At 45.1% G+C, this 25,777-nt stretch overlaps 1 protein-coding gene across 2 annotated transcripts in view; it reads left to right on the top strand.

The window, feature by feature from the left end:
• Window positions 1–4,099: 4,099 nt before the first annotated feature.
• Window positions 4,100–25,777, top strand: part of PRRT1B (proline rich transmembrane protein 1B) — a 35,880-nt gene continuing 14,202 nt past the window's right edge. Inside the window, exons 1-2 of one of the 2 annotated variants that reach the window (XM_082612127.1) lie at window positions 4,638–4,804; window positions 5,434–5,458. In XM_082612127.1, coding sequence (XP_082468253.1) covers window positions 4,784–4,804; window positions 5,434–5,458 — 46 coding nt within the window. In that variant the 5' untranslated portion in view covers window positions 4,638–4,783. Of the gene's footprint in view, window positions 4,507–4,637; window positions 4,805–5,433; window positions 5,459–25,777 lie in introns of those variants that run through there. The other variant, XM_082612126.1, reaches the window with a different exon arrangement.

The following is a 25,777-nucleotide window of genomic DNA, read 5'->3' as shown; positions in this document are numbered from 1 at the left end:
TGCCTGGCTGACTCTTCCCACCATCCCTTCCCTGAGGATGCTCCAGCCCCTCCCCAGCTGGACCAGGCTAGCCCCTGTCAGTGTTCTCTGTAGCCCCGGAAAGCATGGAACACAGCTACAATTACGTAGCAGATTCTGCAATCATGGGCTTGATGTTTGTCGCTAGAGCTGAGCCCTATGAGGACAGGGCGGTGGCTGGCTTGTGCTGCCGAATCTCTGCCACGCACAGGAAGCACCTGTTGTTGCTGAATGAGCAATGGGGTTGAGACTCAAAGGTTTGGCTTTCTCAGAACCAGGTGAGGCAGAACGCTGGGATTCTCTGCTCCCATCTGTACCATCCCCCACCAGGTCAAGTTCACAGGAGCACAGGAAACACAGCTTTCCAACATGGCCCTCCTCCCCCAATCCCCTTAGCCAGCCCCACTGCCTGCAAAAATGTCAGTTCATTCCCCTCAGGTCTTCAAGCTTTTGTTGAACACAAGCTAGCGCTCAGCACTTAAAGAGTTGACCAGGTGCCCATCGTTTCAAGAGTATTTGTTGCCATTTTCCCAATCACGATGTAACCCATGCTCATTGCAGAAAATGCATACGCACAAACACGCACAAATAAAACTAAAATCAGCCATAACCCCTCACCCAGGGAAAACCGTGGTTTTGTATTCTGGTGTTTGCTTTTCTGGTCTGATATGGCCATGGCTAGATAGTGCAAAGTTAAACAAGGTTTGGTTACATATCTTGAATAGCAGTAAAGCCTCATACAATCCGTCAAAAGGGCAGAAATAGCAGGAGTAAACCCATGAATAACCAAAGTGGCAATCAGTAAAAGTCGATTGTGCAAAAGACAGTTCTTGAACCAAGAGCTCTCAAAACATGGACTAGGCCTCAGGTTACGTTGGTATAAAGCAGCTCGTATAGTGAGGAGGCAATGACTGTTTATTCTTCACCATGATTGGTTATAATATTAGGATTTTCTTAAATGATACGGAATTGGTTACCTCATACCAATTTGGGGAAACAGTTTCAGTTGTGCTTATGATTTCCAGAGGCAGAAGGAAGGAATGACCCCTTGCAAGATAAGCTAAATTAAACTTTATGTGTGCAGGTAAACTGTCACTGAACCAAACCGGGGTCTGTTTGCCTGCGCACAGCAAAGCCAATCTACTGACACTGGGTTGCAGTGAAGGAAAATAAAGCGTTTACTGCAGGTGCAAAGCAAGGAGTCCAGGGCAGCTAGTGCTTAAAAGGCCCAAACTCTCCAATGGCTTTCAGGGAAGCTTTTTAAAGACAGGGTGAGGGAGGGGAGCTGTGGGGTGTGTGATCAGCTGGTGGACATTCTTCTGATGGGTTAGTGGTGAGGTCATCAGGAGTCAACAGCCTCAGCCTTCTGGTTCCAACCGGTCTGGGGTCTACGTGCTTGTGGGCAGCATGCAGTTAACTTCTTCCACCTGGTCAGGGTTTCAGTATCTGCAAAACAGCTCAAAGGACGTGGCTCAGAATATTAACTGTAGCCCCTGAAGAGGAACTAAAGGTCCTTGACTTTGTTTAATGGCTAAACTATTATTTTGTTTTGCTTGACTGTTTTCCTTTCTGCATTTTCTCACTTCTTTGATTAAATTTGCTCTTTGGAACTTGGGGAAGGCCTAGGAAGCTAACGTTTTTCTACAGCCAAGACGCAGGTGGAGGACATGACGGGGTTAGGGTGTGTGTGTGGGGGTCTTCTTTGGGAAGGCCCCGTAGGGTCCTGCTCGGTTACAAAACTGGTTTTGTCTGCTCAGGCAACTTTCAAGGCTGGTCTTCGTTTGTTTTTTACTTTAATAACCCCATTTTCCTGATGGGGAAATTGAGGAGCGGAGAGATTACATGGCTCGCCCAAGGCTTGCGGCTGCAAAAGGACCTCCAGTCAAGATAGCTGAGCTAGCGTGTTTGCGCAGATACACGCTCCAGACACGGAGGAGTGCATCATCATCCCGTTCCAAGACAAGAAAGGTAAATACGGTATCCAGGCCCTTGAGAGAAGAAGCTCCTCGTTGCCGTGTGCCCATAAAGGAGCCGGGAGCAGACTGTGCCTTGAGGGGCGGGAGTCAAAGCCACAGCCCCAGGCACAGCAGCAGGGTTCTGGAACTGGCCCTCTGCATTCCGCGGGAGCCTGAAAGGGTCTGTGCTTTTGTGAAACTGAAGCAAACTGCTACCCCAATGGCTCTGAGTCCTCTCCCAGAAAGTGGAACGCTGGGCCTGACAGCACGTGGGCCACCTACATGGTGCAGAAACCCCAAGTGGAGAAATAAAAGATGGTCCACAGCCAGTGACTTCCTTAGAAGCCACCATAGAAGCCACCTGCCTCATACCCCAGGGCACACATGCGGTACACACAGGGTGCCTTTAGAAGTTAACACCTGCTGACCATGAAATCATGATGCTGCTGAAGCCCACGAGGAAACCCCCCTACTGTGCAGCAGTCAGCAGGTGTGGCAAATGGGCTGAATCGCATCTAAGAAACTACAGTGATTTGAAAGATTTAAAACCAGGTCTATAAAAGTGTTTGAAAACATGGCAACTAAATGCAACACATAATCCTGGACTGGATTCTGTCCTGGCAAAAAAATGCACTGGAAAAGGCATTGTTGGCTCATTTGTCCCATTCTTGCAACTTGTCTCTGAGCTTGAAATTATTTTCCAAGAAAAAGTTTTAAAAACCATTTGAAGAGGAAAGCACATGGAATAGAGTGCATCACCACAGAAAAGACATTATGAAAAACATGCAGATTTTAAAAGGACCAAATGAAAATTTTAACTGAAAAGTAAAGACATCAAGATGCTTTGCAGAGCCCCCCCAGCTGTGGCTTGTCTGAGGTTTTCTCTCATGTGATTGAATTTATGGATTCTTGGAAGGGATATACAACATCAGAGCTTCAAAATACCTGCATCACCTCTGTTTCCTCATGGTTACTTTTCCCATTTGTTTATTTGTCTCCCATCTAAGGTGGATGATCCCTGTCCCTATTGATATTTTAGAGCAGGGGACTCGAAAGATGGTTAGAAGTTCTGAGTGTGTGGGTGAGGTTTGTTTGCCTGGGTACATTCATTGAGGAAACCCTGATATTTCTATATGTCTGTTGGTCTTTTCTCTGGGGCTGGTCATAATCCCGGGAGAGAATTCTTCCAGTCTTCTGCCACAAGGATGAAGTCCTGACTGCTGGCTTTCTGTGGGCACAGGAAATGAGCACCACAGCAATTGTTTTAGAACTGAGACCAACAAAATATTTTCAGGGAGGAGTATTTTGTCACTGACATTGTTTAGAATTACTGTCCCATGGTGATTAAAAGCAGAGCAGCTTTTAGCCAGTTTTATTATTGTCTTCAAACAATACACCCCCTTGTTGCCTGCACCCACCCAGGGTGGCCCCCTTCCACCCTGCTGCCGTGGTGTGTAACATCCTCCTCCTCCTTGGGCTAAGCTCTGGGTTGTTTTACTCTCTCTGGGTTAGCTTGCTCTTCATCACCAAAGCCAGCTCCCTGCATTAAATATCCCATTTCTTTTAAATACTCCAGGTGGTTTCTGCTTTCCCAGTTGGATCCTGATTGCCCCAGAATCAAGTCCTGCTTTCTTGTCTGGAGACTCTCATGGTGGGTTGTTTGCCTGTGCGTTTTGCCTTTGGGGGTTGGGCACTTATGTTTAGGGCGCTTTTTCTGTGGGAATCTTGTTATCTTGGATGGGAGTTGTCCCACCAGAGTATTTTTGCTTGGGAGAAATCCCAGTGCTCTTTTCTGGAGCCACTTTTTTTTTTTTAATGTCAATTTTTAAAGTCGGGGTTTCTGGACCACAACAACGGGCTGAACTTGAACCCCAGACCCATGTGAGGAATAGTGGTCCCTGGGGATCTCCCTTACTATGTTGGGAGCTCAGCTATAAATTTAAATTGCCGTCTGGCTTGCCTATGTAGTCTAGCATTTCTCGGTGTTTGGAGTGAGACCTGCTTTGAGTTCTCCAGCCTGGTAAGTTTCAGGGAGTAGAAGTCTCACACGTTGTTTTAAAACCCAGGAGATTTCATATGACAATCTGTATTTCTGGCTTGTCTTGCCGGGCAAAATAAAAGGGAGGATTCGGCAACTCGGATCCCCAAGGCCTTTTCTGGCCACAAATGCATCCAGCCGAGGTCTCCGGCTTGCCCCAGTCTCCCCCTGCCCTTTCCCAGCTGGGCCTGGGCTGCTCCCCTCTTCCCACCCGCCTCCAACTCGGCTTCCTCCCCGGGGTGCCGCCGGGCGCGGGTTCTGCCGAGGCGGCCAGGCTGGTGGGCGCCCTCAGGTTCGGGCCCCAGCGCCGGGGCGCGCGTGGAGCCGCCTGTTGACACAGCCGCAGGCAATCTAGGCGGTCAATGATTAACCGGCCGCGCTGCCGGCACCAGGAAACCCGAGCCGCCCGCGAAAGCGGAGCCGGGTCCGACGGCGGCGGCGGGAGGCGCCGGACGCGGGAGGCGTGCAGCCCAGCTGGTCTCGCCATGGACGCAGGTAAGGGCGGCGGGTCCGGTGCGCGCTCCCGGGGGTCCCGTCTCCCGGGAAAGGCGAGGGCGACCCCGCCCCGGGCCCCGAGGCTGGCCTGCCCTGGGACGCCTCTCCCTCCCACCCGGAACTGAGGGGCTCCGGAGGCCGCTGCGGGGAGTTCGGGCACCTTGGCCGCAGCCCCCTCCGCCGGGGAGGGGCAGCCCTCGGGCGGGCAGCAGGTGCCCGGCTGTGGCGATGTGGGGGGCACGTTCCCCTCCCTCCCCCACGCCCCGTTCTTCCTCTAATGACTGTTCACCGGACAAAGGTGGTGAACGGGCTAGGCTGCAGTCCTTGGAGCGGGGAAGGGGGCCACCCTGGCAAGGGGGGCAGAAACAGGGTCAGGGAGGGAGAGAGTGCTGGGAAGAGACGGCAGGAGACCCCGCAGACTGAATCGGGGACCGAGAGAGGCGGGGCGGGGGCCAGGGGCCGGGGGCGTGCTAGGTAGCTGGGCAGACGGGGTGCGGGGCGCGGGGAGGCTCAGCCCGGCAACTCCGGCGGCCCGCGGCGCAGCCAGCCCTGGGCGGGGCGGGGGGGCGGTGAACTGAGACCCCGGCCTTGCCCTCGGGAGTCCCAGGCTGGCCGGGCAGGGGGTGGTGGTGACGGCGGCGGGACCTGGCGCGGCAGGCGGTGCGGAGTCCGCCTGACCCACCGCCCCCGCGAACCTGGGGCGGGGCGCACCTAGATTTCGTCTGCAAGGGGCTCCCGAGGGTTTGCTGCTGCGAATGGGGACCGGCCCCGCCTGACTTCATCTGCCGCCAGCACCCCGGGCCCTCGAGCACCTCCCACCAAGCTCCCGGCCCCCCTTTCCGGCTGGAATGTCCCGCCGAGGCTCGGGTGTCGAGAACCCGAGGCCACGGCCGGGCAGCGCCGCCAGCAAATTTATTTATTCTGCAGCCCTATCTCCGCGTCATCAGGCCAGGTATTTACCCAGGCGGCCCGGGTAGCTGCGGTTTTTGTTATGATAACTGGGGCAGGGGCTCGGCGTCTCCCCGGGGCACTCCCGTGCCCTCATCCGAGGGAGCGCCTCCTAGGCTCAGGTTACCTGCTGGGAGCCTCAGTTCTCTCACCTGTGAAACGGGATAATAAGACACACCTGAGGCTGACCTGAGCTACTGTAAGGAAACTCTCAGAACAGAGCCTGAGCATGTGTCCACTGTTACTATTTTTATTGTCTTATTTTAATTAATTTATTTTTGGCTGCCTTGGGTCTTTGTTGCTGCCCGCGGGCTTTCGCTAGAGCGGGGGCTACTCTTCGTTGCGTTGCGCAGGCTTCTCATTGCGGTAGCTTCTCTTGCTGCGGAGCACGGGCTCTAGGCGCGCGGGCTTCAGTAGTTGTGGCGCACGGGCTTAGTTGTTCCGCGGCATGTGGGATCTTCGCGGACCAGGGCTCGAACCCGTGTCCTCTGCATTGGCAGGCGGATTCTTAACCACTGCGCCACCAGGGAAGTCCCTGTTATTATTTTTAAATGATCGTTACTATTATTGTCCTGATTTACAGATGAGGAAAGGGAGACATGGAGAGTTTGTCTCTAAGGTCGCAGAGCCAGGGTTCACAGGGTGGCAAAGCTGGCTCAGGGTTAATGCAGATGTCATGTCTGTTCCTCAGGGCCTGGCACCCGATAAATACTTAAAAATGGTAGCTGCAGTTCCAAGCACTGTCGCTGTTATTCACTTGGACATCTTAGTGGCAAAGCTTCATCCACTTAGCAGCCCCACAGGCACCTGACCCTGCTGAAATCATGGTATTTTTGTGGGGTTTGTGTAGAGAATTCTTTTTTTTTTTTTTAAAGTATAGTTTATTTGAAGGATAGTTGATTTCCAGTGTTGTGTTAGTTTCAGGTGTACAGCAAAGTGATTCAGTTATGTATACTTTTTCAGATTCTTTTCCATTATAGGTTATTATAAGATATTGAATATAGTTCCCTGTACTATACAGTAGGTCCTTGTTGTCTATCTATTTTATATATAGTAGTTTGTAGCTGTTAATCCCAAGCTCCTAATTATTCCCCATCCCATTCCCCTTTGGTAACCATAAATTTGTTTTCTATGTCTGTGAGTCTGTTACTGTCTTGTAAATAAGTTCATTTGTATCAGTTTTTTAGATTCCACCTATAAGTGATATCATATGATATTTGTCTTTCTCTGTCTGACTGACCTCACTTAGTGTGATCATCTCTCGGTCTGTCCAGAATTGTATTTCTGAGCCTAGAACACTAGTCCACAGGAGTTGCCCAGGGGAAACATGTGGGATTGAATGGCTGGCGGCTGGGTGCCTCTGCCTAGCTGCATATTCAGAGGGTGGTTTGGGGGCTTTGTGTACCAAGGGTGGTGGATTTTGGCTGAGAGCTTCCTAAGTAGGTCAGGCCAGTGGCCCCTGGGCTTAGAGGAAGGCCCTCTAGCGTAGACAGCAAACACAACTTCTCATTTTCCCCACAATGTTCCTTTTGTTCTTGCTGCCTTATTTGAAAACTCCAGCCCTTGGCTGGGTCGGTGAGGTTGGGAGCTGCCCTGGTGTCTCCCGCAGGGATATTTAGGCCACACCCACCCTCCAATAGATCAGCAACCCTGAAGCCCCCCACGGAGGTCCTCTTGGAAGAGCCCAGCTCTCTGGATCAAACTCAGAAGTCACAAACCTTGCTGACGTTACGTGTGATCTCATTCCTCATTGGCTTTGATTTCCCCCACTTCTTACCGATTCCCCAACTGGCTGGAACACCCTTCCAGTTTCTCATCTCCCAGCCGCTTCCTAACCTCAGATAACGGTAGCCGGGGTTAGTGGAGCGCCCAAGCACTGTACATGCATACACTCATTTCCTCCCCACAATAACCCCGAGAAGTGGTGACGTCCCCATTTTAAGGATGAGGAGACTGAGAAGGCACAGGGAAAGGAAGCAGCCCGGGCACGCTGGCCCCTGAGCTCCAGCTCCTGATCATGACCCAGAACCTCAGCCCAGGGACTTCCCTGGTGGTCCAGTGGTTAGGACTTGGTGCTTTCACTGCTGGGGCCCCAGGTTCAATCCCTGGTCGGGGAACTAAGATCCTGCATGCCACGTGGCATGGCCAAAAAAAAAAAAAAAAGCACCTCATCCCATATCCACCAGCCCAGCTCTGCCCTGGGCACTGAGCGGGGAGAGAAGAGAGATCTGATCTGCCCTGTTGCTCTTGTCAGCTCCCTTCCCCTCCTCCCCCCGGATGCTGCCAGGCCCGGTGCACCGCTTCCGTACTGCCCCAGTCCGTCCGCTTGTCCATAGCCCTCTGGCTCTGGCCACTGCTGTGTCTCCCTTTATTCTGTCTCTGCCTCCCCTCCTCACTTCCAGCGCTCCCAAAGGAAACCTTCTGTGTCAGTTATCAGTTGGCTTTTTTTGCGGAACAAACCAGCCCCAAACCGAGTGGCCTAAAACAACAGACATTTATTATTTCTCATGATTTTGCAGGTTGGGGCGAGCTCACTGGGGCTGGGTGGTCTGGGGATTGGTAAGCCATTGGTTGGGAGCCCCCATTCTCCTTGGAGCTGATCCAGCGGGCTCCCTCACGGCAGTGACAGAAGGATTCCCAGAGGTGGGAGAGAGCAAGCCCTGGTGTGCAAGTGTTTTTAAATATTTTTTCTTGGGCTTCCCTGGTGGTGCAGTGGTTGAGAGTCCGCCTGCCGATGCAGGGGACACGGGTTCGTGCCCCGGTCCAGGAAGATCCCACATGCCGCGGAGCAGCTGGGCCCGTGAGCCATGGCCGCTGAGCCTGCGTGTCCGGAGCCTGTGCTCCGCAACGGGAGAGGCCACAACAGTGAGAGGCCCGCGTACCACAAAAAAAAAAAAAAAAAAAAAAAAAAAATTTCTTTAGAGAATGTTTTAACTTTATTTGGGGTACAATTTAAAATGTACACTTTGATCAGTTTTGATGTATTACGCATCTGTCGAGCTATCACTACATCAAAGTAAGACTCTTCATCACCCCCAAAAGCTTCCTTGTAGTATCCTTGGTAATCCCTCCCTGCAACTATGGAATGGCTTCCTGTCCATCTAAGAAGGCGTGTTCTAGGATTTTATATAGATGAAATCATACAGCCTGGACTCTTTTTTTTTTTTTTTTTTGCTGTACGCGGGCCTCTCACTGCTGTGGCCTCTCCCGTTGCGGAGCACAGGCTCCGGACGCACAGGCCCAGCGGCCACGGCTCACGGGCCCAGCCGCTCCGCGGCACATGGGATCCTCCCAGACCGGGGCACGAACCCGCATCCCCTGCATCGGCAGGCGGACTCCCAACCACTGCGCCACCAGGGAGGCCCCAGCCTGGACTCTTTTTGACTGGCTGCTTTTCCTCAGTCTAATGATTTAGTGATACATCCATGTGGGCTGCTGTGTGTATCCACAGTTCATTCCTTTTTACTGCTGAGTACTTGCGACTGTTAAACAAATTATAGATGGTCCCCAACTGACGATGGTTCAACTTCTGCTTTTTTGACTTTACGATGGTGCGAAGGTGATGTGCATTCGGTAGAAACCATATTTTCTGTTTTGACTTTTGATTTTTCCTGCACTGGTGACATGCAGTGACACGATGCTGGGCAGTGGCGGGGCCTCTTCTCCTGGTCAGCCACGGGATCACGAGGGTAAACAACTGATACATTGTGTACCCATTCAGTCCTTCTATTTTTCATTGTCAGTACAGTGTTCAAAAAATGACGTGGGGTACTCAACACTAGCTTCTCACTGCGGTGGCTTCTCTTGTTGCGGAGCTCGGGCTCTAGGCGTCTGGGCTTCATTAGTTGTGGCACGAGGGCTCAGTAGTTGTGGCTTGTGGGCTCTAGAGTGCAGGCTCAGTAGTTGTGCACGGGCTTAGTTGCTCCGCGGCATGTGGGATCTTCCCGGACCAGGGCTCGAACCAGTGTCCCCTGCATTGGCAGGCGGATTCTTCACCACTGTGCCATGAGGAAAGCCCGGTATTTTCAACTTTTTTTTTTTTTTTTTTTTTTTTTGCGGTACACGGGCCTCTCACTGCTGTGGCCTCTCCCGTTGCGGAGCACAGGCTCCGGACGCGCAGGCCCAGCGGCCATGGCTCACGGGCCCAGCCGCACCCCGGTATGTGGCATCTTCCCAGACTGGGGCACGAACCCATGTCCCATGCATCGGCAGGCAGACTCTCAACCACTGCGCCACCAGGGAAGCCCTTTTCTTTTTCTTTTCTTTTCTTTTTTTTTTTTTTGAAAGCCCGATAGTTTCAACTTTTGATAGGTTTCTCAGGAGGTAACCCCATCGTGAGTTGAGGAAGATCTGTACCCTCAACACTTAGGTTTTAAACAGCCCCCATTTATTACTGCACAGTCTGGTGAGGCTGGGCTGGGTGCCTGTGGCTTGAGTTTCTCCTGAAGTTGTAGCCAAGTCATCAGCCGGGATGCAGTCACCTCAAGACTCAGCAGAGGCTGAAGGGCTGCCTGCAAACGCACTCACCTGGCTGTTGGCAGGTTTCCGTGCCTCCTGGGTTGTTGGCTGTGGCCTCAGTGTCCTGTTGCGTCACGTGGGCCCCTCCCACCATGGTTCACTTCCTCCTGGAGTTGCCAGAGACAGAGAGCAACTGACAAGAAGCCATGATCTTTTAAAAACCCAATCTTGGGACTTCCCTGGTGATGCAGTGGGTAAGCCTCCACACTCCCAACGCAGGGGGCCTGGGTTCGACCCCTGATCGGGAAAGTAGATCCTGCATGTGGCAACTGAGACCCGGCAAAGCCAAAATAAATAAATAAACGAATAAATAAATAAAATATTTTTTTAAAAAAAGCACCTAATCTCAGAAGTGACCCCATACCTGCTGCCATAGTCTCTCCATTAGAAGTCATGCAGGGAATTCCCTGGGGGTCCAGTGTGAGGACTCTGCGCTCTCACTGCCGAGGGTGTGGGTTTGGTCCCTGGTCGGGGAGCTGAGATCCCACAAGCCGAGCAACATGGCCAAAAAAAGAAAAGTCACGCAGTAAAAAAGTCATGCAGTCCGGGACACTCAAGGGGAGAGAATTACATGTCAGGAGGCAGGGATCATAGAGCTGCTTCTGCAGACGTATTCCAGTGTGTGGATACAGCACAATTGCTTTATCCATTCATCTGGTTGTGGACTTTTTGGGTTGTTTCCAGTTTGGGTCTCCTGCAAACAGAGTTTCTATACAAATTTGTGTGGTTATATATTTTTATTTCCTTTGAGTAAATACCTAGGAGTGGAGTAGCTGAATCTTATGGTATATGTATGTTTAACTTCTTAAGAAATTGTCAAACTGTTTCCCAGTTTGTTACTGTTTTATTTCCCTACTTGCTGTGTTTGTTTCCTGCTTCCATTGGTTTACATACTTACCGAAGCTTGCTAAGGTTAGGTTGGTTGGTTTTGTTTTTAATTTTAGCCGTTCTAATGGATGTGTAGTGATATCTCGTTTTCATTGGCATTTCTCATTTTGATGGCATTTCTGATGAGTAAAGACATGGAGCATCTTTTTATGTGCTTATTGGCCATTTGAGTGTCTACTTTGGTGAAGTAGACAAGTATTTCGTCCACTTTCTTATTGGGATATTTGACTTATTGAGTTTAAGAGTTCTTTATACAGTGTTGATACAACTCCTTTGATATATGTGTTATATTTTCTCGCACTCTGTGATGCGACTTTGTATTTCTTAGTGATGTCTTTTGAAGAAAGTTTTTTATTTTGAAGTCCAATATATGCATTTTTTTCTCTTAAGGATCATGCTTTTGGTGTCATACATAGTATTTATTTATCTAGTCTAAGGTCACAAAGATATTCTCCTATATTTTTTCCAGAAGTTTTATAGTTTTAGGCGTTACATTTGGGTTTGTGATGTATTTTACTTAATTTCTGTGTATGCTGTGAGGAAAGAGTCAATGTTCACTTTTTTCCCACAAAGATAGCCAGTTGCTCTTACACCAATTATTAAAAAGACTTTCCTTTCCCCACTTGGCAAAAATCAACTGACCAAATAGATACGCACGTCTGTTTTGATACTCTACAGTTTTAGTGCTACGTTGATGTATGTCTATCATTTCATTAATATGAACTGTCTCGTTTATTGTAGATTTAGAGTAAGCCTTGAAATCAGGTAAAGTCCTCCAATTTTGTTTTGTTGTTTTAAAGAATGTCCTTTTTATTTATTTTATATTTTTAAAAGCCAAGCATTTATTTTAATAAGCATGCATGGTTAATTTTTTTAAAGATTTTTTTGATGTGGACCATTTTTTTAAATGAATTAATTAATTAATATTTATTTTTGGCTATGTTGGGTCTTCGTTTCTGTGCAAGGGCTTTCTCCAATTGCGGCGAGCGGGCGCCACTCTTTATCGCGGTGTGCGGGCCTCTTCCGTTGCGGAGCACAGGCTCCAGATGCGCAGGCCCAGTAGTTGTGGCTCACGGGCTTAGTTGCTTCGCGGCATGTGGGATCTTCCCAGACCAGGGCTCGAATCCGTGTCCCCTGCATTGGCAAGCAGATTCTTAACTACTGCGCCACCTGGGAAGCCCCATGGTTAGCATTTTTAAAGTGAATTTAGTGCTTTACAACAGCTAGAAAACTTTCTGTTTAGACAGAAAACTTTCCTCACCTTCTTTACAGTTATTTCAAAAGGATTAAATGAATTTATTATACTCTGTCCTGTGTTTCATCCACTTATATTACGATAATGCTGATATTTTATGCTAATTCTTACTGAACTTCGATAATCTACATCATATTTGAAAGGTTAGAATTATACCTTCTGGAAATCTTCAAATAGTTACAATCACTGAGAACATTTAGTCTATTCTCACATGTCCATTTTAAGAAGAATTTTAAGGAAAAAAATGTCTTCCCCACTAATCCCTCCATTCCTGACACCATCATATATATCATATTTTTTCACCTGCTTGGAATCGAGAATTACGTGGTCAGCCCCAAATCCTTCCTACCTAAAATGCTCTTTCATCCTTTAAAGAGTTTTTTGTTTATTTTTTTAAACCTTAATTTTTTTTGGCCGCGCTGTGAAGCTTGTGGAATCTTAGTTTCCCAACCAGGGATCAAATCCGTGTCCTTGACAGGGAACTCCCCAGATATTTTTTCCTTGTGATGAGAACTCCCAGGATCCACTCTCTTAACAACTTTCATACATAACATTCAGCAGTGTTAATGTATCACGTTGTACATTACATCCCTAGTACCCATCTTATAACTGGAAATATTTTTATAATTATAATTTTATCTCATAACTGGAAATTTCTACTTTAAAAATTTTTTTTTGGCTGTGCGGCTTGTGGGATCTTAGTTCCCCAACGAGGGCTTCCCTGGTGGCGTGGTAGTTGAGAGTCCGCCTGCCGATGCAGGGGACACGGGTTCGTGCCCCGGTCCGGGAAGATCCCACATGCCGCGGAGCGGCTGGGCCCGTGAGCCATGGCCACTGAGCCTGCGTGTCCAGAGCCTGTACTCCGCAGCGGGAGAGGCCACAACAGTGAGAGGCCCGTGTACCGCAAAAAAACAAACAAAAAAAGTAAACCTCTTAGTTCCCCAACGAAGGATCCAACCCGTGCCCTTGGCAGTGAAAGCACGGAGTCCTAACCATTGGACTGCCAGGGAATTCCCTGTTTTTAAAATTTTTAAGCCCTTAAAAAAAATTGAAGTATAGTTAAATTACAATGTTGTGTTAGTTTCAAGTGTACAGAAAAGTGATATATATATATATATATATATACCCTTTTTCAGATTCTTTTCAATTATAGGTTATTACAAGATATTGAATATAGTTCCCTGTGCTGTACAGTAGGATCTTGTTTATCTCTTTTATATATAGTATTATAGTTTGTATCTGCTAATCCCAAACTCCTTATTTATCCCTCCCTCCCCCCTTTCCCCTTTGGTAACCATAAGTTTGTTTTCTATGTATGTCTGTTTCTGTTTTGTAAATAAGTTCCTTTGTATAATATTTTAGATTCTGCATATAAGAAATATCATCTGATGTTTGTCTTTCTCTGTCTGACTTACTTCACTTAGTATGATCATCTCTAGGTCCATACATGTTGCAGCAAATGGCATTATTTCATTCTGTCTCTCTTTTTTTTGGCTGAGTAGTATTCCATTTGTGTGTGTGTGTGTATTACGCATACATACATATATATACACATATATACACACACACACATATATATATATATACACTACATCTTCTTTAACACTGGCTTTTTTTTTTTCTTTTTTGGCTGCGTTGGATCTCTTGCTGCGCGTGGGCTTTCCCTAGTTGGGGCGAGCGGGGGCTACTCCTCGTTTCAGTGCGTGGGCTTCTCATTGCGGTGCTTTCTCTTGCTGCGGAGCATGGGCTCTAGGCGCCAAGGCTTTGCCTATTTTATCTGATATTAAAAGAGCCACTCCAGCCTTTTTTGCTTACTGTTTATTTGGCATATCTTTTTCCACCCATTTACCTTCAGCTCTCTGTGTCTTTATATTTAAAGTTTATCTATTGTAGGTTGCTTGTAAGTCTTGGTTTTTATTCATTATGTCAATCTCTGCATTTTAACTGGAAAGTTTAAACCATCAACTTTTAAAGTAATTATTGATATGGTTGCATTTAAGTATATAATTTTATTACTGTTTTCTCTTTGCCTCTGTTTTGTTCCTCTGGTTTCCACCTCTTCCACTCCCGTGCTGTGCCCCACTCCCTACCTTTTTTGGGTATGACTTAAATATTTTTTAGTATTCCATTTTATCTCTTGGTGTTTTGGCTACATAGCTTCATGTTATTTTTTTAGTGGTTGTTCTAGGGGTTAAAATACATACCTAACTTTTCATAGTCTACTTAGAGTTAGTATTGTATCACTTCCAGTAAAATGTAGAACCTTGTAACCTTAGAGGTCTCTTTACCCTCATGCCCATCCATTTATAAGCTTAATAAGTGTTACAGTTTTCATGTGTAATACATCTGTACACATTGCAAACTCATCATAAAATATTATAATTTTGGCCTTCAACCGTCATATATTAGAGGATTTAAGAGGAAAAAATTATCTTTTATATTTACCCCAATAATTATACATCTGTGGTTCTTCCTTTATTTCTGAAGTTTCAAGTTTACCTCTGGTATTATTTCTTTTCAGCCCAAAGAACTTCTTTTAGCCTTTCTGTTAACAGAAGTTCTCTGGCAAGGAATTCTCTTAGTTTTCTTTCATCTGGGAATGACTTTATTTTTCCTGTGGTACGCAGAGCTCTAACGATGACGCCCAGGTTTCCCTTCCCTAGTTATTCAATCAAACACTAGTATAGGTACTGCTGTGAAGGGACTTTACAGATGGAATTAAAGTCTCAAGTCAGTTGATCTTCAAATACAGAGTTTTCCTGGGTGGGCCTGACCTAATCAGGTGACCCCTTTAAAAGCAGAAATATCACTCTACCTGGTAGTAGAAGGGAAGACAGGGAATTTTGAAGCATGAGAGGGATCTGATGTGCATCCCTGGCATTAAAGGTCAAAATAGTCACATGGGAAGGACGGTGAGCAGCCTCTGGGAGCAGAGAACCTCAGACCCACAGAACTGGAATTTGCCAACAACCTGAATGAACTTGCATATAGATTCTTCCTTAGAGCTCCAGGTAAGAGCCCATTCCAACTGACACCTTGATGTTGGCCTGGTAAGACTCTGAGTTGAGTCAGCCTGGACTTCTGACTTACAGAACTGTGAGTTAGTACATGAGCATTTTGGTAATTTTTCCCTGTTAAGAAAATTGTTGTAAAATACACATAACATCAAATTTATCATCTTAACAATTTTTAAGTGTACAGTTCAGTGGTACTAAATGCATTTACATTGTTGTGTAACCATCACCACCATCCACATCCATAACTTCTTTCATCTTTCCAAGCTGAAACTCTCTACCCATTAAATAATGTCTCCATTCCCCCCGCTATCCCAGTTCCTGGTAACCACCATTCCCCTTTCTGTCTCTGAGTTTGACTACTCTAAGGACCTGGGACAGCGGAATCATACAATATTTGCTTTTTTGTCACTGGCTTATTTCACTTAGAGTAATGTCCTTAAGTTTCCTCCTTGTTGTCATAATTTCCTTCCTTTTAAAGGCTGAATAATATTCCATTGTATGGACAGACCACACTTTGCTTATGCATTCATCTGTTGGTAGACACTTGGGTTGCTTCCACCTTTTAGTTTTTGTGAATGGTGCTGCTGTGAACATGGGTGTATAAATATCCCTTAAAGCTCCTGCTTTCATTCTTCTGGGTATATACCCAGAAGTGGAATTATTGGATAATGTGGAAATTCTATTTTATTTATTTATTTATTTAAAACATTTATTTATTTATTTAGCCGCACCATGAGGCTTGTGGGATCTTAGTTTCCCAACCAGGGATTGAACTCAGGCCACGGCAGTGAAAGGGCCGAGTCCTAACCACTGGACTGCCAGAGAATTCCCTGGAAATTCTATTTTTAATTTTTTGTGGAATTGCCATATGGCTGCACCGTTTTACATTCCCACTAACAGTGCACAAGGGCTCTGATTTCTGCACATCCTAGCCTCTGGGTTTTTCTTGTTTTTTGATTGTAGTCATTATAATGGATGTGAGGTGGATGGGTGTTGTAAGCCACTATATTTATGATAATTTGTTATACAGCCATAGAAAATGAATACATGCCTTTATTCCTGAAGGACGTTTCCTTTATGTTTTATTTTATTTTATTTTTTTCGACCTCGTGGCATGTGGTACCTTAATTCCCCAACCAGGGGTCCAACCCGCCCGCCCCTGCTCTGGAAGCACCGAGTCTTAACCCCTGGACTACCAGGGAAGTCCCTGAAGGACATTTCCTTAGATATCGATTTCTGGGCTGATCCACTGTCTTCTGACCTCGGTCGTCTCTTGACTATCTGTGGAAATTCAAATTGTTGTTCCCCTGTATATAATGTGTCATTTTTCTCTGCCTGTTTTCAAGGCTTTGTTGTTATCCTTGGTTTTGAGAAGTTTTATGATGATGTATCTGTGTGGTTTGCTCCCACAGAGTGCCTGTTCTGGGTTTTCTGAGTTTTATGAATTTGTCTTTCACCACATTTAGGAAGTTAGCAGCCATTATTACTTCAAATATATTTTTCCTAAAATCTGTCCTGAGACTTGACTGGCACATGGATGAAGACAGATGTGTTACCACACAGGTCCCTGAGGCACTATTCTTTTTTTTTTTTTTTTCCCCGTCAATCTGTTTGTTGGATTGGTGCTTCTTCAAGGTCACTGACTTTTTTCCCCTGTCACCTCCATTTTGGTATTGAGACCAATCAGTGAATTAAAAAAAAAATTCAGATACTATGTGTTTTAGTTGAAAATTCCCAGTTGGTTCCTTTTTTTTTCCCTTCAAACTTTCTAATTCTTTATTGAGAGCTTTTCTCAAGTGTGTTTATCTTTCCTCATGGAGCCTAGTTATAACAGCCGCTTTTTCTGATAATTCCAACGTCTAGGTCATCTGCAGGTGGACATATGTTGATTGTCTTTTCCTTTGAGGACTGGTCACATTTTCCTAGTTCTTTGTATGGTGAATGATTTTGGGATTGTGTCCTGTACATTGCGAATATTATGTTGTGCAGATTCTCAGTCCTGTTATAATTCCCTGGAAAGTCTTGATATGTTTTGTTTTAAATAGGCAATCAACCTTGGTAGTTTCAGATCACTAGCTGTTTCACATTCTATGAGTAGCATTTCCAATCTTGGTCCAGTTTTCTGTTTTTTTATTGAGGTACAATTACCATAACATTACATTAATATCAGGTGTAGAATGTAATGATTTGCTATTTGTATATATTGTGTAATGATCACCACAGTAAGTCCAGTTAACATCTATCACCATAATAGTTAGAAAAATTGTTTTCTTGTGATGAGAACTTTCAAGAACCACTCTTCTAGCTACTTTTAAATATGCAATACAGGGCTTCCCTGGTGGCGCAGTGGTTGAGAGTCCACCTGCCGATGCCAGGGACACGGGTTCGTGCCCCGGTCCGGGATGATTCCACATGCCGCGGTGCGGCTGGGCCCATGAGCCATGCCCGCTAGGCCTGTGCGTCTGGAGCCTGTGCTCCACAGCGGGAGAGGCCACAGCAGTGAGGGGCCCGCGTACTGCAAAACAAAAGAAAATACAGTATTTTGTTTTTTAAGGTTTTTAGTTTTGTTTTGTTTTGGCTGCGTTGGGTCTTTCTTGCTGCGTGCAGGCTTTCTCTAGTTGCGGCGAGTGGGGGCTACTCTTCGTTGCAGTATGCGGGCTGAGGCATTGCTGTGGCCTCTCTTTGTTGTGGAGCACGGGCTCTAGGCACATGGGCTTCAGTAGTTGTGGCACACAGGCTCAGTAGTTGTGGCTCATGGGCTCTAGAGTATAGGTTCAGTAGTTGCGGCGCACGGGCTTAGTTGCTCCGAGGCATGTGGGATCTTCCCGGACCAGGGATCGAATCTGTGTCCCCTGCATTGCCAGGCGAATTCTTATCCTCCGCGTCACCAGCGAAGTCCCAACAATACAGTATTATTAACTGTAGTCACCATGCTGTACACTACATCCCCAGGACTTATTTAGTTTATAACTGCGTTTGTACCTTTTGACGCCCTTCACTCATTTTGCCCACCTCCCTCCCCATTTCAGGCAACCACCAACCTGTTCTCTATATCCATGAGCTCAGGGTTTTTATTTTATTTATTTATTTTCAGATTTCACATGTAAGTGAGATCATGCAATATTTGTCTTTCTCTGTCTGACCTATTTCACTTAGCGTAATGCTCTCAAGGTCCATCCCTGTTGTTGCAAATATCAAGGTTTCATTCTGCTGAATAATATTCTATTGTGTGTGTATCTAGATATATACCATTTTCTTTATCTGTTCATCCATCGGTGGACACTTAGGTTGTTTCCACATCTTAGCTATTGAAAATAATGCTGCAATGAACGTGTGAGTGCATATAGCTTTTTGAGTTAGTGTTTTCCTTTCCTTCAGATAAATACCCAGAAGTGGAATTGCTGGGTCATACAGTAGTTCTATACAGAATGGAATCTCCATACTGTTTTCCATAGTGGTGGCGCCAGTTTATGTTCCCACCAACAGTGCACAAGGGTTCCATTTTTTCCACCTGCTCACCAATGCTTGTTATTTCTTTTTGATGATAGCCATTCTAACAGGTGTGTGGTGATATCTCATTGTGCTGTTGATTTGCATTTCCCTGATTGAGCATCTCTCCATGTACCTGTTGGCCCCCCTTATGTCTTTGGAAAAATGTCTGCTCAGATCCTCTGTCCAGTTTTTTTTTTAATTAATTTATTTATTTGGCTGCGCCAGGTCTTAGTTGTGGCACACGGGATCTTAGTTGCAGCATGCAGGCTCTTAGTTGCAGCAGGCTCTTAGTTGCAGCATGCTTGTGGGATCTAGTTCCCTGACCACGGGTCGAACCTGGGCCCCCTGCATTGGGAGCGTGGAGTCTTAACCGCTGGACCACCAGGGAAGACCCCTCTGCCCAATTTATTTATTTATTTTTTTTTTTTGCGGTACTAGGGCCTCTCACTGTTGTGGCCTCTCCCGTTGTGGAGCACAGGCTCTGGACGTGCAGGATCAGCGGCCATGGCTCACGGGCCCAGCCGCTCCGCGGCATGTGGGATCTTCCCGGACCAGGGCTTGAACCGGTGTCCCCTGCATTGGCACGCAGATTCTTAACCACTGTGCCACGAAGAAGGCCCGATATTTTCAACTTTTTTTTTTTTTTTTTTTTTTGTGGTACGTGGGCCTCTCACTGCTGTGGCCTCTCCCGTTGCGGAGCACAGGCTCCGGACGTGCAGGCTCAGCGGCCATGGCTCACGGGCCCAGCCGCACCCCGGCATGTGGCATCTTCCCAGACTGGGGCACGAACCCATGTCCCATGCATCGGCAGGCAGACTCTCAACCACTGCGCCACCAGGGAAGCCCTTTTCTTTTTCTTTTCTTTTTTTTTTTTTTGAAAGCCCGATATTTTCAACTTTTGATGGGTTTCTCAGGAGGTAACCCCATTGTGGGTTGAGGAAGATCTGTACCCTCAACACTTAGGTTTTAAACAGCCCCCATTTATTACTGCACAGCCTGGTGCGGCTGGGCTGGGTGCCTGTGGCTTGAGTTTCTCCTGAAGTTGTAGCCAAGTCATCAGCCGGGATGCAGTCACCTCAAGACTCAGCAGAGGCTGAAGGGCTGCCTGCAAACGCACTCACCTGGCTGTTGGCAGGTTTCCGTGCCTCCTGGGTTGTTGGCTGTGGCCTCAGTGTCCTGTTGCGTCACGTGGGCCCCTCCCACCATGGTTCACTTCCTCCTGGAGTTGCCAGAGACAAAGAGAGAGCAACTGACAAGAAGCCATGATCTTTTAAAAACCCAATCTTGGGACTTCCCTGGTGATGCAGTGGGTAAGCCTCCACACTCCCAACGCAGGGGGCCTGGGTTCGACCCCTGATCGGGAAAGTAGATCCTGCATGTGGCAACTGAGACCCGGCAAAGCCAAAATAAATAAATAAACGAATAAATAAATAAAATATTTTTTTAAAAAAAGCACCTAATCTCAGAAGTGACCCCATACCTGCTGCCATAGTCTCTCCATTAGAAGTCATGCAGGGAATTCCCTGGGGGTCCAGTGTGAGGACTCTGCGCTCTCACTGCCGAGGGTGTGGGTTTGGTCCCTGGTCGGGGAGCTGAGATCCCACAAGCCGAGCAACATGGCCAAAAAAAGAAAAGTCACGCAGTAAAAAAGTCATGCAGTCCGGGACACTCAAAGGGAGAGAATTACATGTCAGGAGGCAAGGATCATAGAGCTGCCTCTGCAGATGTATTCCAGTGTGTGGATACAGCACAGTTGCTTTATCCATTCATCTGGTTGTGGACTTTTTGGGTTGTTTCCAGTTTGGGTCTCCTGCAAACAGAGTTTCTATACAAATTTGTGTGGTTATATATTTTTATTTCCCTTGAGTAAACACCTAGGAGTGGAGTAGCTGAATCTTATGGTATATGTATGTTTAACTTCTTAAGAAATTGTCAAACTGTTTCCCAGTTTGTTACTGTTTTATTTCTCTACTTGCTGTGTTTGTTTCCTGCTTCCATTGGTTTACATACTTACCGAAGCTTGCTAAGGTTACGTTGGTTGGTTTTGTTTCTAACTTTAGCCGTTCTAATGGATGTGTAGTGATATCTCATTTTAATTGGCATTTCTCATTCTGATGGCATTTCTGATGACTAAAGACATGGAGCATCTTTTTATGTGCTTATTGGCCATTTGAGTGTCTACTTTGGTGAAGTAGACAAATATTTCGTCCACTTATTGGGATAGTTGGCTTATTATTGAGTTTAAGAGTTCTTTATACAGTGTTGATACAACTCCTTTGTCTGATATATGTGTTATATTTTCTCGCACTCTGTGATGCGACTTTGTATTTCTTAGTGATGTCTTTTGAAGAAAGTTTTTTATTTTGAAGTCCAATATATGCATTTTTTTCTCTTATGGATCATGCTTTTGGTGTCATACATAGTATTTATTTATCTAGTCTAAGGTCACAAAGATATTCTCCTATATTTTTTCCAGAAGTTTTATAGTTTTAGGTGTTACATTTGGGTTTATGATGTATTTTAGTTAATTTCTGTGTATGTTGTGAGGAAAGAGTCAATGTTCACTTTTTTCCCACAAAGATAGCCAGTTGCTCTTACACCAATTATTATTAAGACTTTCCTTTCCCCATTTGGCAAAAATCAACTGACCAAATAGATATGCACGTCTGTTTTGATACTCTACAATTTTAGTGCTACATTGATGTATGTGTCTATCATTTCATTAATATGAACTGTCTCGTTTATTGTAGATTTAGAGTAAGCCTTGGAATCAGGTAAAGTCCTCCAATTTTGTTTTGTTGTTTTAAAGAATGTCCTTTTTATTTATTTTAAAAGCCAAGCATTTATTTTAATAAGCATGCATTGTTAATTTTTTTTAAAAGATTTTTTTGATGTGGACCATTTATTTTTTTAAATTAATTAATTAATATTTATTTTTGGCTGTGTTGGGTCTTCGTTTCTGTGCAAGGGCTTTCTCCAGTTGTGGCGAACAGGGGCCACTCTTTTTTTTTTTTTTTCTTTTTTGGTACGCGGGCCTCTCACTGTTGTGGCCTCTCCCGCTGCGGAGCACAGGCTCCGGACGCGCAGGCCCAGCGGCCATGGCTCACGGGCCCAGCCGCTCCGCGGCACGTGGGATCTTCCCGGACCGGGGCACGAACCCGTGTCCCCTGCATCAGTAGGCGGACTCGCAACCTCTGCGCCACCAGGGAAGCCCCCAGGGGCCACTCTTTATCGCGGTGCGCGGGCCTCTCACTGTCGCGGCCTCTCCCGTTGCGGAGCACAGGCTCCAGACGCGCAGGCTCAGTAGTTGTGGCTCACGGGCTTAGTTGCTCCACGGCATGTGGGATCTTCCCAGACCAGGCCTCAAACCCATGTCCTCTGCATTGGCAGGCAGATTCTTAACCACTGCGCCACCAGGGAAGCCCCATGGTTAATATTTTTAAAGTGAATTTAGTGCTTTACAACAGCTAGAAAACCTTCTGTTTAGACAGAAAACTTTGCTCAACTTCTTTACAGTTATTTCAAAAGGATTTCATGAATTTATTATACTCTGTCTTGTGTTTCATCCTCTTATATTACGATAATGCTAATATTTTATGCTAATTCTTACTGAACTTCGATAATCTACGTCATGTTTCAAAGGTTAGAATTATACCTTCTGGAAATCTTCAAATAGTTACAATCACTGAAAACATTTACTCTATTCTCACATGTCCATTTTAAGAAGAATTTTAAGGAATAAAAGTCTTCCCCACTAATCCCTCCATTCCTCACGCCATCATATATAACGTATTTTTTCACCTGCTTGGAATCGAGAATTACGTGGTCAGCCCCAAATCCTTCCTACCTAAAGTGCTCTTTCATCCTTTAAAGAGTTTTTTGTTTATTTTTCTAACCCTTTATTTTCTTTCGCCATGCTGTGCAGCTTGCGAGATCTTAGTTTCCCAACCAGGGATCAAATCCGTGTCCTTGGCAGGGAACTCCCCAGATATTTTTTTCCTTGTGATGAGAACTCCCAGGATCCACTCTCTTAACAACTTTCATACATAACATTCAGCAGTGTTAATGTATCACGTTGTACATTACATCCCTAGTACCCATCTTATAACTGGAAATATTTTTATAAGTATATCTTATAACTGGAAATTTGTACTTTAAAAAAATTTTTTTGGCTGTGCGGCTTGTGGGATCTTAGTTCCCCAACGAGGGATCCAACCCGCGCCTTTGGCAGTGAAAGCAAGGAGTCCTAACCATTGGACTGCCAGGGAATTCTGTTTTTAAATTTTTTAAGCCATTAAAAAAAATTGAAGTATAGTTAAAATACAACGTTGTGTTAGTTTCAAGTGTACAGCAAAGTGATTTGTGTGTGTGTATATATATATATATATATATACATATATATACACCCTTTTTCAGATTCTTTTCAATTATAGGTTATTATAAGATATTGAATATAGTTCCCTTTGCTGTACAGTAGGATCTTGTTGTTTATCTCTTTTATATATAGTATTATAGTTTGTATCTGCTAATCCCAGACTCCTTATTTATCCCTCCCTCCCCCTTTCCCCTTTGGTAACCATAAGTTTGTTTTCTATGTATGTGTCTGTTTCTGTTTTGTAAATAAGTTCCTTTGTATAATATTTTAGATTCTGCATATAAGAAATATCATCTGATGTTTGTCTTTCTCTGACTGACTTACTTCACTTAGTATGATCATCTCTAGGTCCATTCCTGTTGCAGCAAATGGCATTATTTCATTCTGCCTCTTTTTTTTGACTGAGTAGTATTCCATTTGTGTGTGTGTGTGTGTGTATTACACATACATACATATATACAAACACACACACACACACACACACATATATATATATATACACACCACACATCTTCTTTAACACTGGCTTTGTTTTTTTTTCTTTTTTGGCTGTGTTGGATCTCTGTTGCTGCGCGTGGGCTTTCTCTAGTTGCGGCGAGTGGGGGCTACTCCTCGTTGCGGTGCGTGAGCTTCTTATTGCGGTGCCTTCTCTTGCTGCGGAGCACGGGCTCTAGGCGCTTGGGCTTTGCCTATTTCATCTGATATTAAAAGAGCCACTCCAGCCTTTTTTGCTTACTGTTTATTTGGCATATCTTTTCCCACCCATTTACTTTCAGCTCTCTGTGTCTTTATATTCAAAGTTTATCTATTGTAGGTTGCTTGTAAGTCTTGGTTTTTATTCATTATGTCAATCTCTGCATTTTAACTGGAAAGTTTAGACCACCAACTTTTAAAGTAATTATTGATATGGTTGCATTTAAGTATATAATTTTATTACTGTTTTCTCTTTGCCTCTGTTTTGTTCCTCTGGTTTCCACCTCTTCCACTCCCATGCTGTGCCCCACTCCCTACCTTTTTTGGGTATGACTTAAATATTTTTTAGTATTCCATTTTGTCTCTTGCTGTTTTGGCTACATACCTTCATGTTATTTTTTTAGTGGTTGTTCTAGGGGTTAAAATACATACCTAACTTTTCATAGTCTACTTAGAGTTAGTATTGTATCACTTACATATGTACACATTGCAAATGCATCATGAAGTGTTATAATTTTGGCCTTCAACCGTCATATATTAGAGGATTTAAGAGGAAAAAATTATCTTTTATATTTACCCCAATAATTATACATCTGTGGTTCTTCCTTTATTTCTGAAGTTTCAAGTTTACCTCTGGTATTATTTCTTTTCAGCCCAAAGAACTTCTTTTAGCCTTTCTGTTAACAGAAGTTCTCTGGCAAGGAATTCTCTTAGTTTTCTTTCATCTGAGAATGATTTTATTTTTCCTGTGGTACGCAGAGCTCTAACGATGACGCCCAGGTTTCCCTTCCCTAGTTATTCAATCAAACACTAGTATAGGTACTGCTGTGAAGGGACTTTACAGATGGAATTAAAGTCTCAAGTCAGTTGATCTTAAAATAGAGTTATTCTTGGTGGGCCTGACCTAATCAGGTGACCCCTTTAAAAGTAGAAATGTCTCTCTACCTGGTAGTAGAAGGGAAGACAGGGAATTTTGAAGCATGAGAGGGATCTGATGTGCATCCCTGGCTTTAAAGATCGAAATAGTCACATGAGAAGGATGGTGAGCAGCCTCTGGGAGCAGAGAACCTCAGACCCACAGAACTGGAATTTGCCAACAACCTGAATGAACTTGCATATAGATTCTTCCTTAGAGCTCCAGGTAAGAGCCCATTCCAACTGACACCTTGATGTTGGCCTGGTAAGACTCTGAGTTGAGTCAGCCTGGACTTCTGACTTACAGAACTGTGAGTTAGTACATGAGCATTTTGGTAATTTTTCCCTGTTAAGAAAATTGTTGTAAAATACACATAACATCAAATTTATCATCTTAACAATTTTTTAAGTGTACAGTTCAGTGGTACTAAATGCATTTACATTGTTGTGTGACCATCACCACCATCCATCTCCATAACCTCTTTCATCTTTCCACGCTGAAACTCTCTACCCATTAAATAATGTCTACATTCCCCCTGCTATCCCAATTCCTGGTAACCATTCCCCTTTCTGTCTCTGAGTTTGACTACTCTAAGGACCTCAGACAGTGGAATCATACAATATTTGCTTTTTTGTCACTAGCTTATTTCACTTAGAGTAATGTCCTTAAGTTTCCTCCTTGTTGTCATAATTTCCTTCCTTTTAAAGGCTGAATAATCTGTTGTATGGACAGACCACACTTTGCTTATGCATTCATCTGTTGGTAGACACTTTGGTTGCTTCCACTTTTTAGTTTTTGTGAATGGTGCTGCTGTGAACATGGGTGTATAAATATCTCTTAAAGGTCCTGCTTTCAGTTCTTCTGGGTATATACCCAGAAGTGGAATTATTGGATAATGTGGAAATTCTGTTTTTATTTATTTATTTATTTATTTAAAATATTTATTTATTTATTTAGCTGTACCATGAGGCTTGTGGGATCTTAGTCTCCCGACCAGGGATTGAACTCAGGCCATGGCAGTGAAAGGGCCGAGTCCTAACCACTGGACTGCCAGAGAATTCCCTGGAAATTCTATTTTTAATTTTTTGTGGAATTGCCATATGGCTGCGCCGTTTTACATTCCCACTAACAGTGCACAAGGGCTCTGATTTCTCCACGTCCTAGCCTCT

This window comes from Mesoplodon mirus, assembly GCF_964341445.2.
Source record: "Mesoplodon mirus genome assembly, chromosome: 1".
Classification (NCBI taxonomy): Eukaryota; Metazoa; Chordata; class Mammalia; order Artiodactyla; family Ziphiidae; genus Mesoplodon; species Mesoplodon mirus.
Note: the sequence above shows the minus strand (reverse complement) of the source record. Positions and strands in the feature narration are given on the sequence as shown.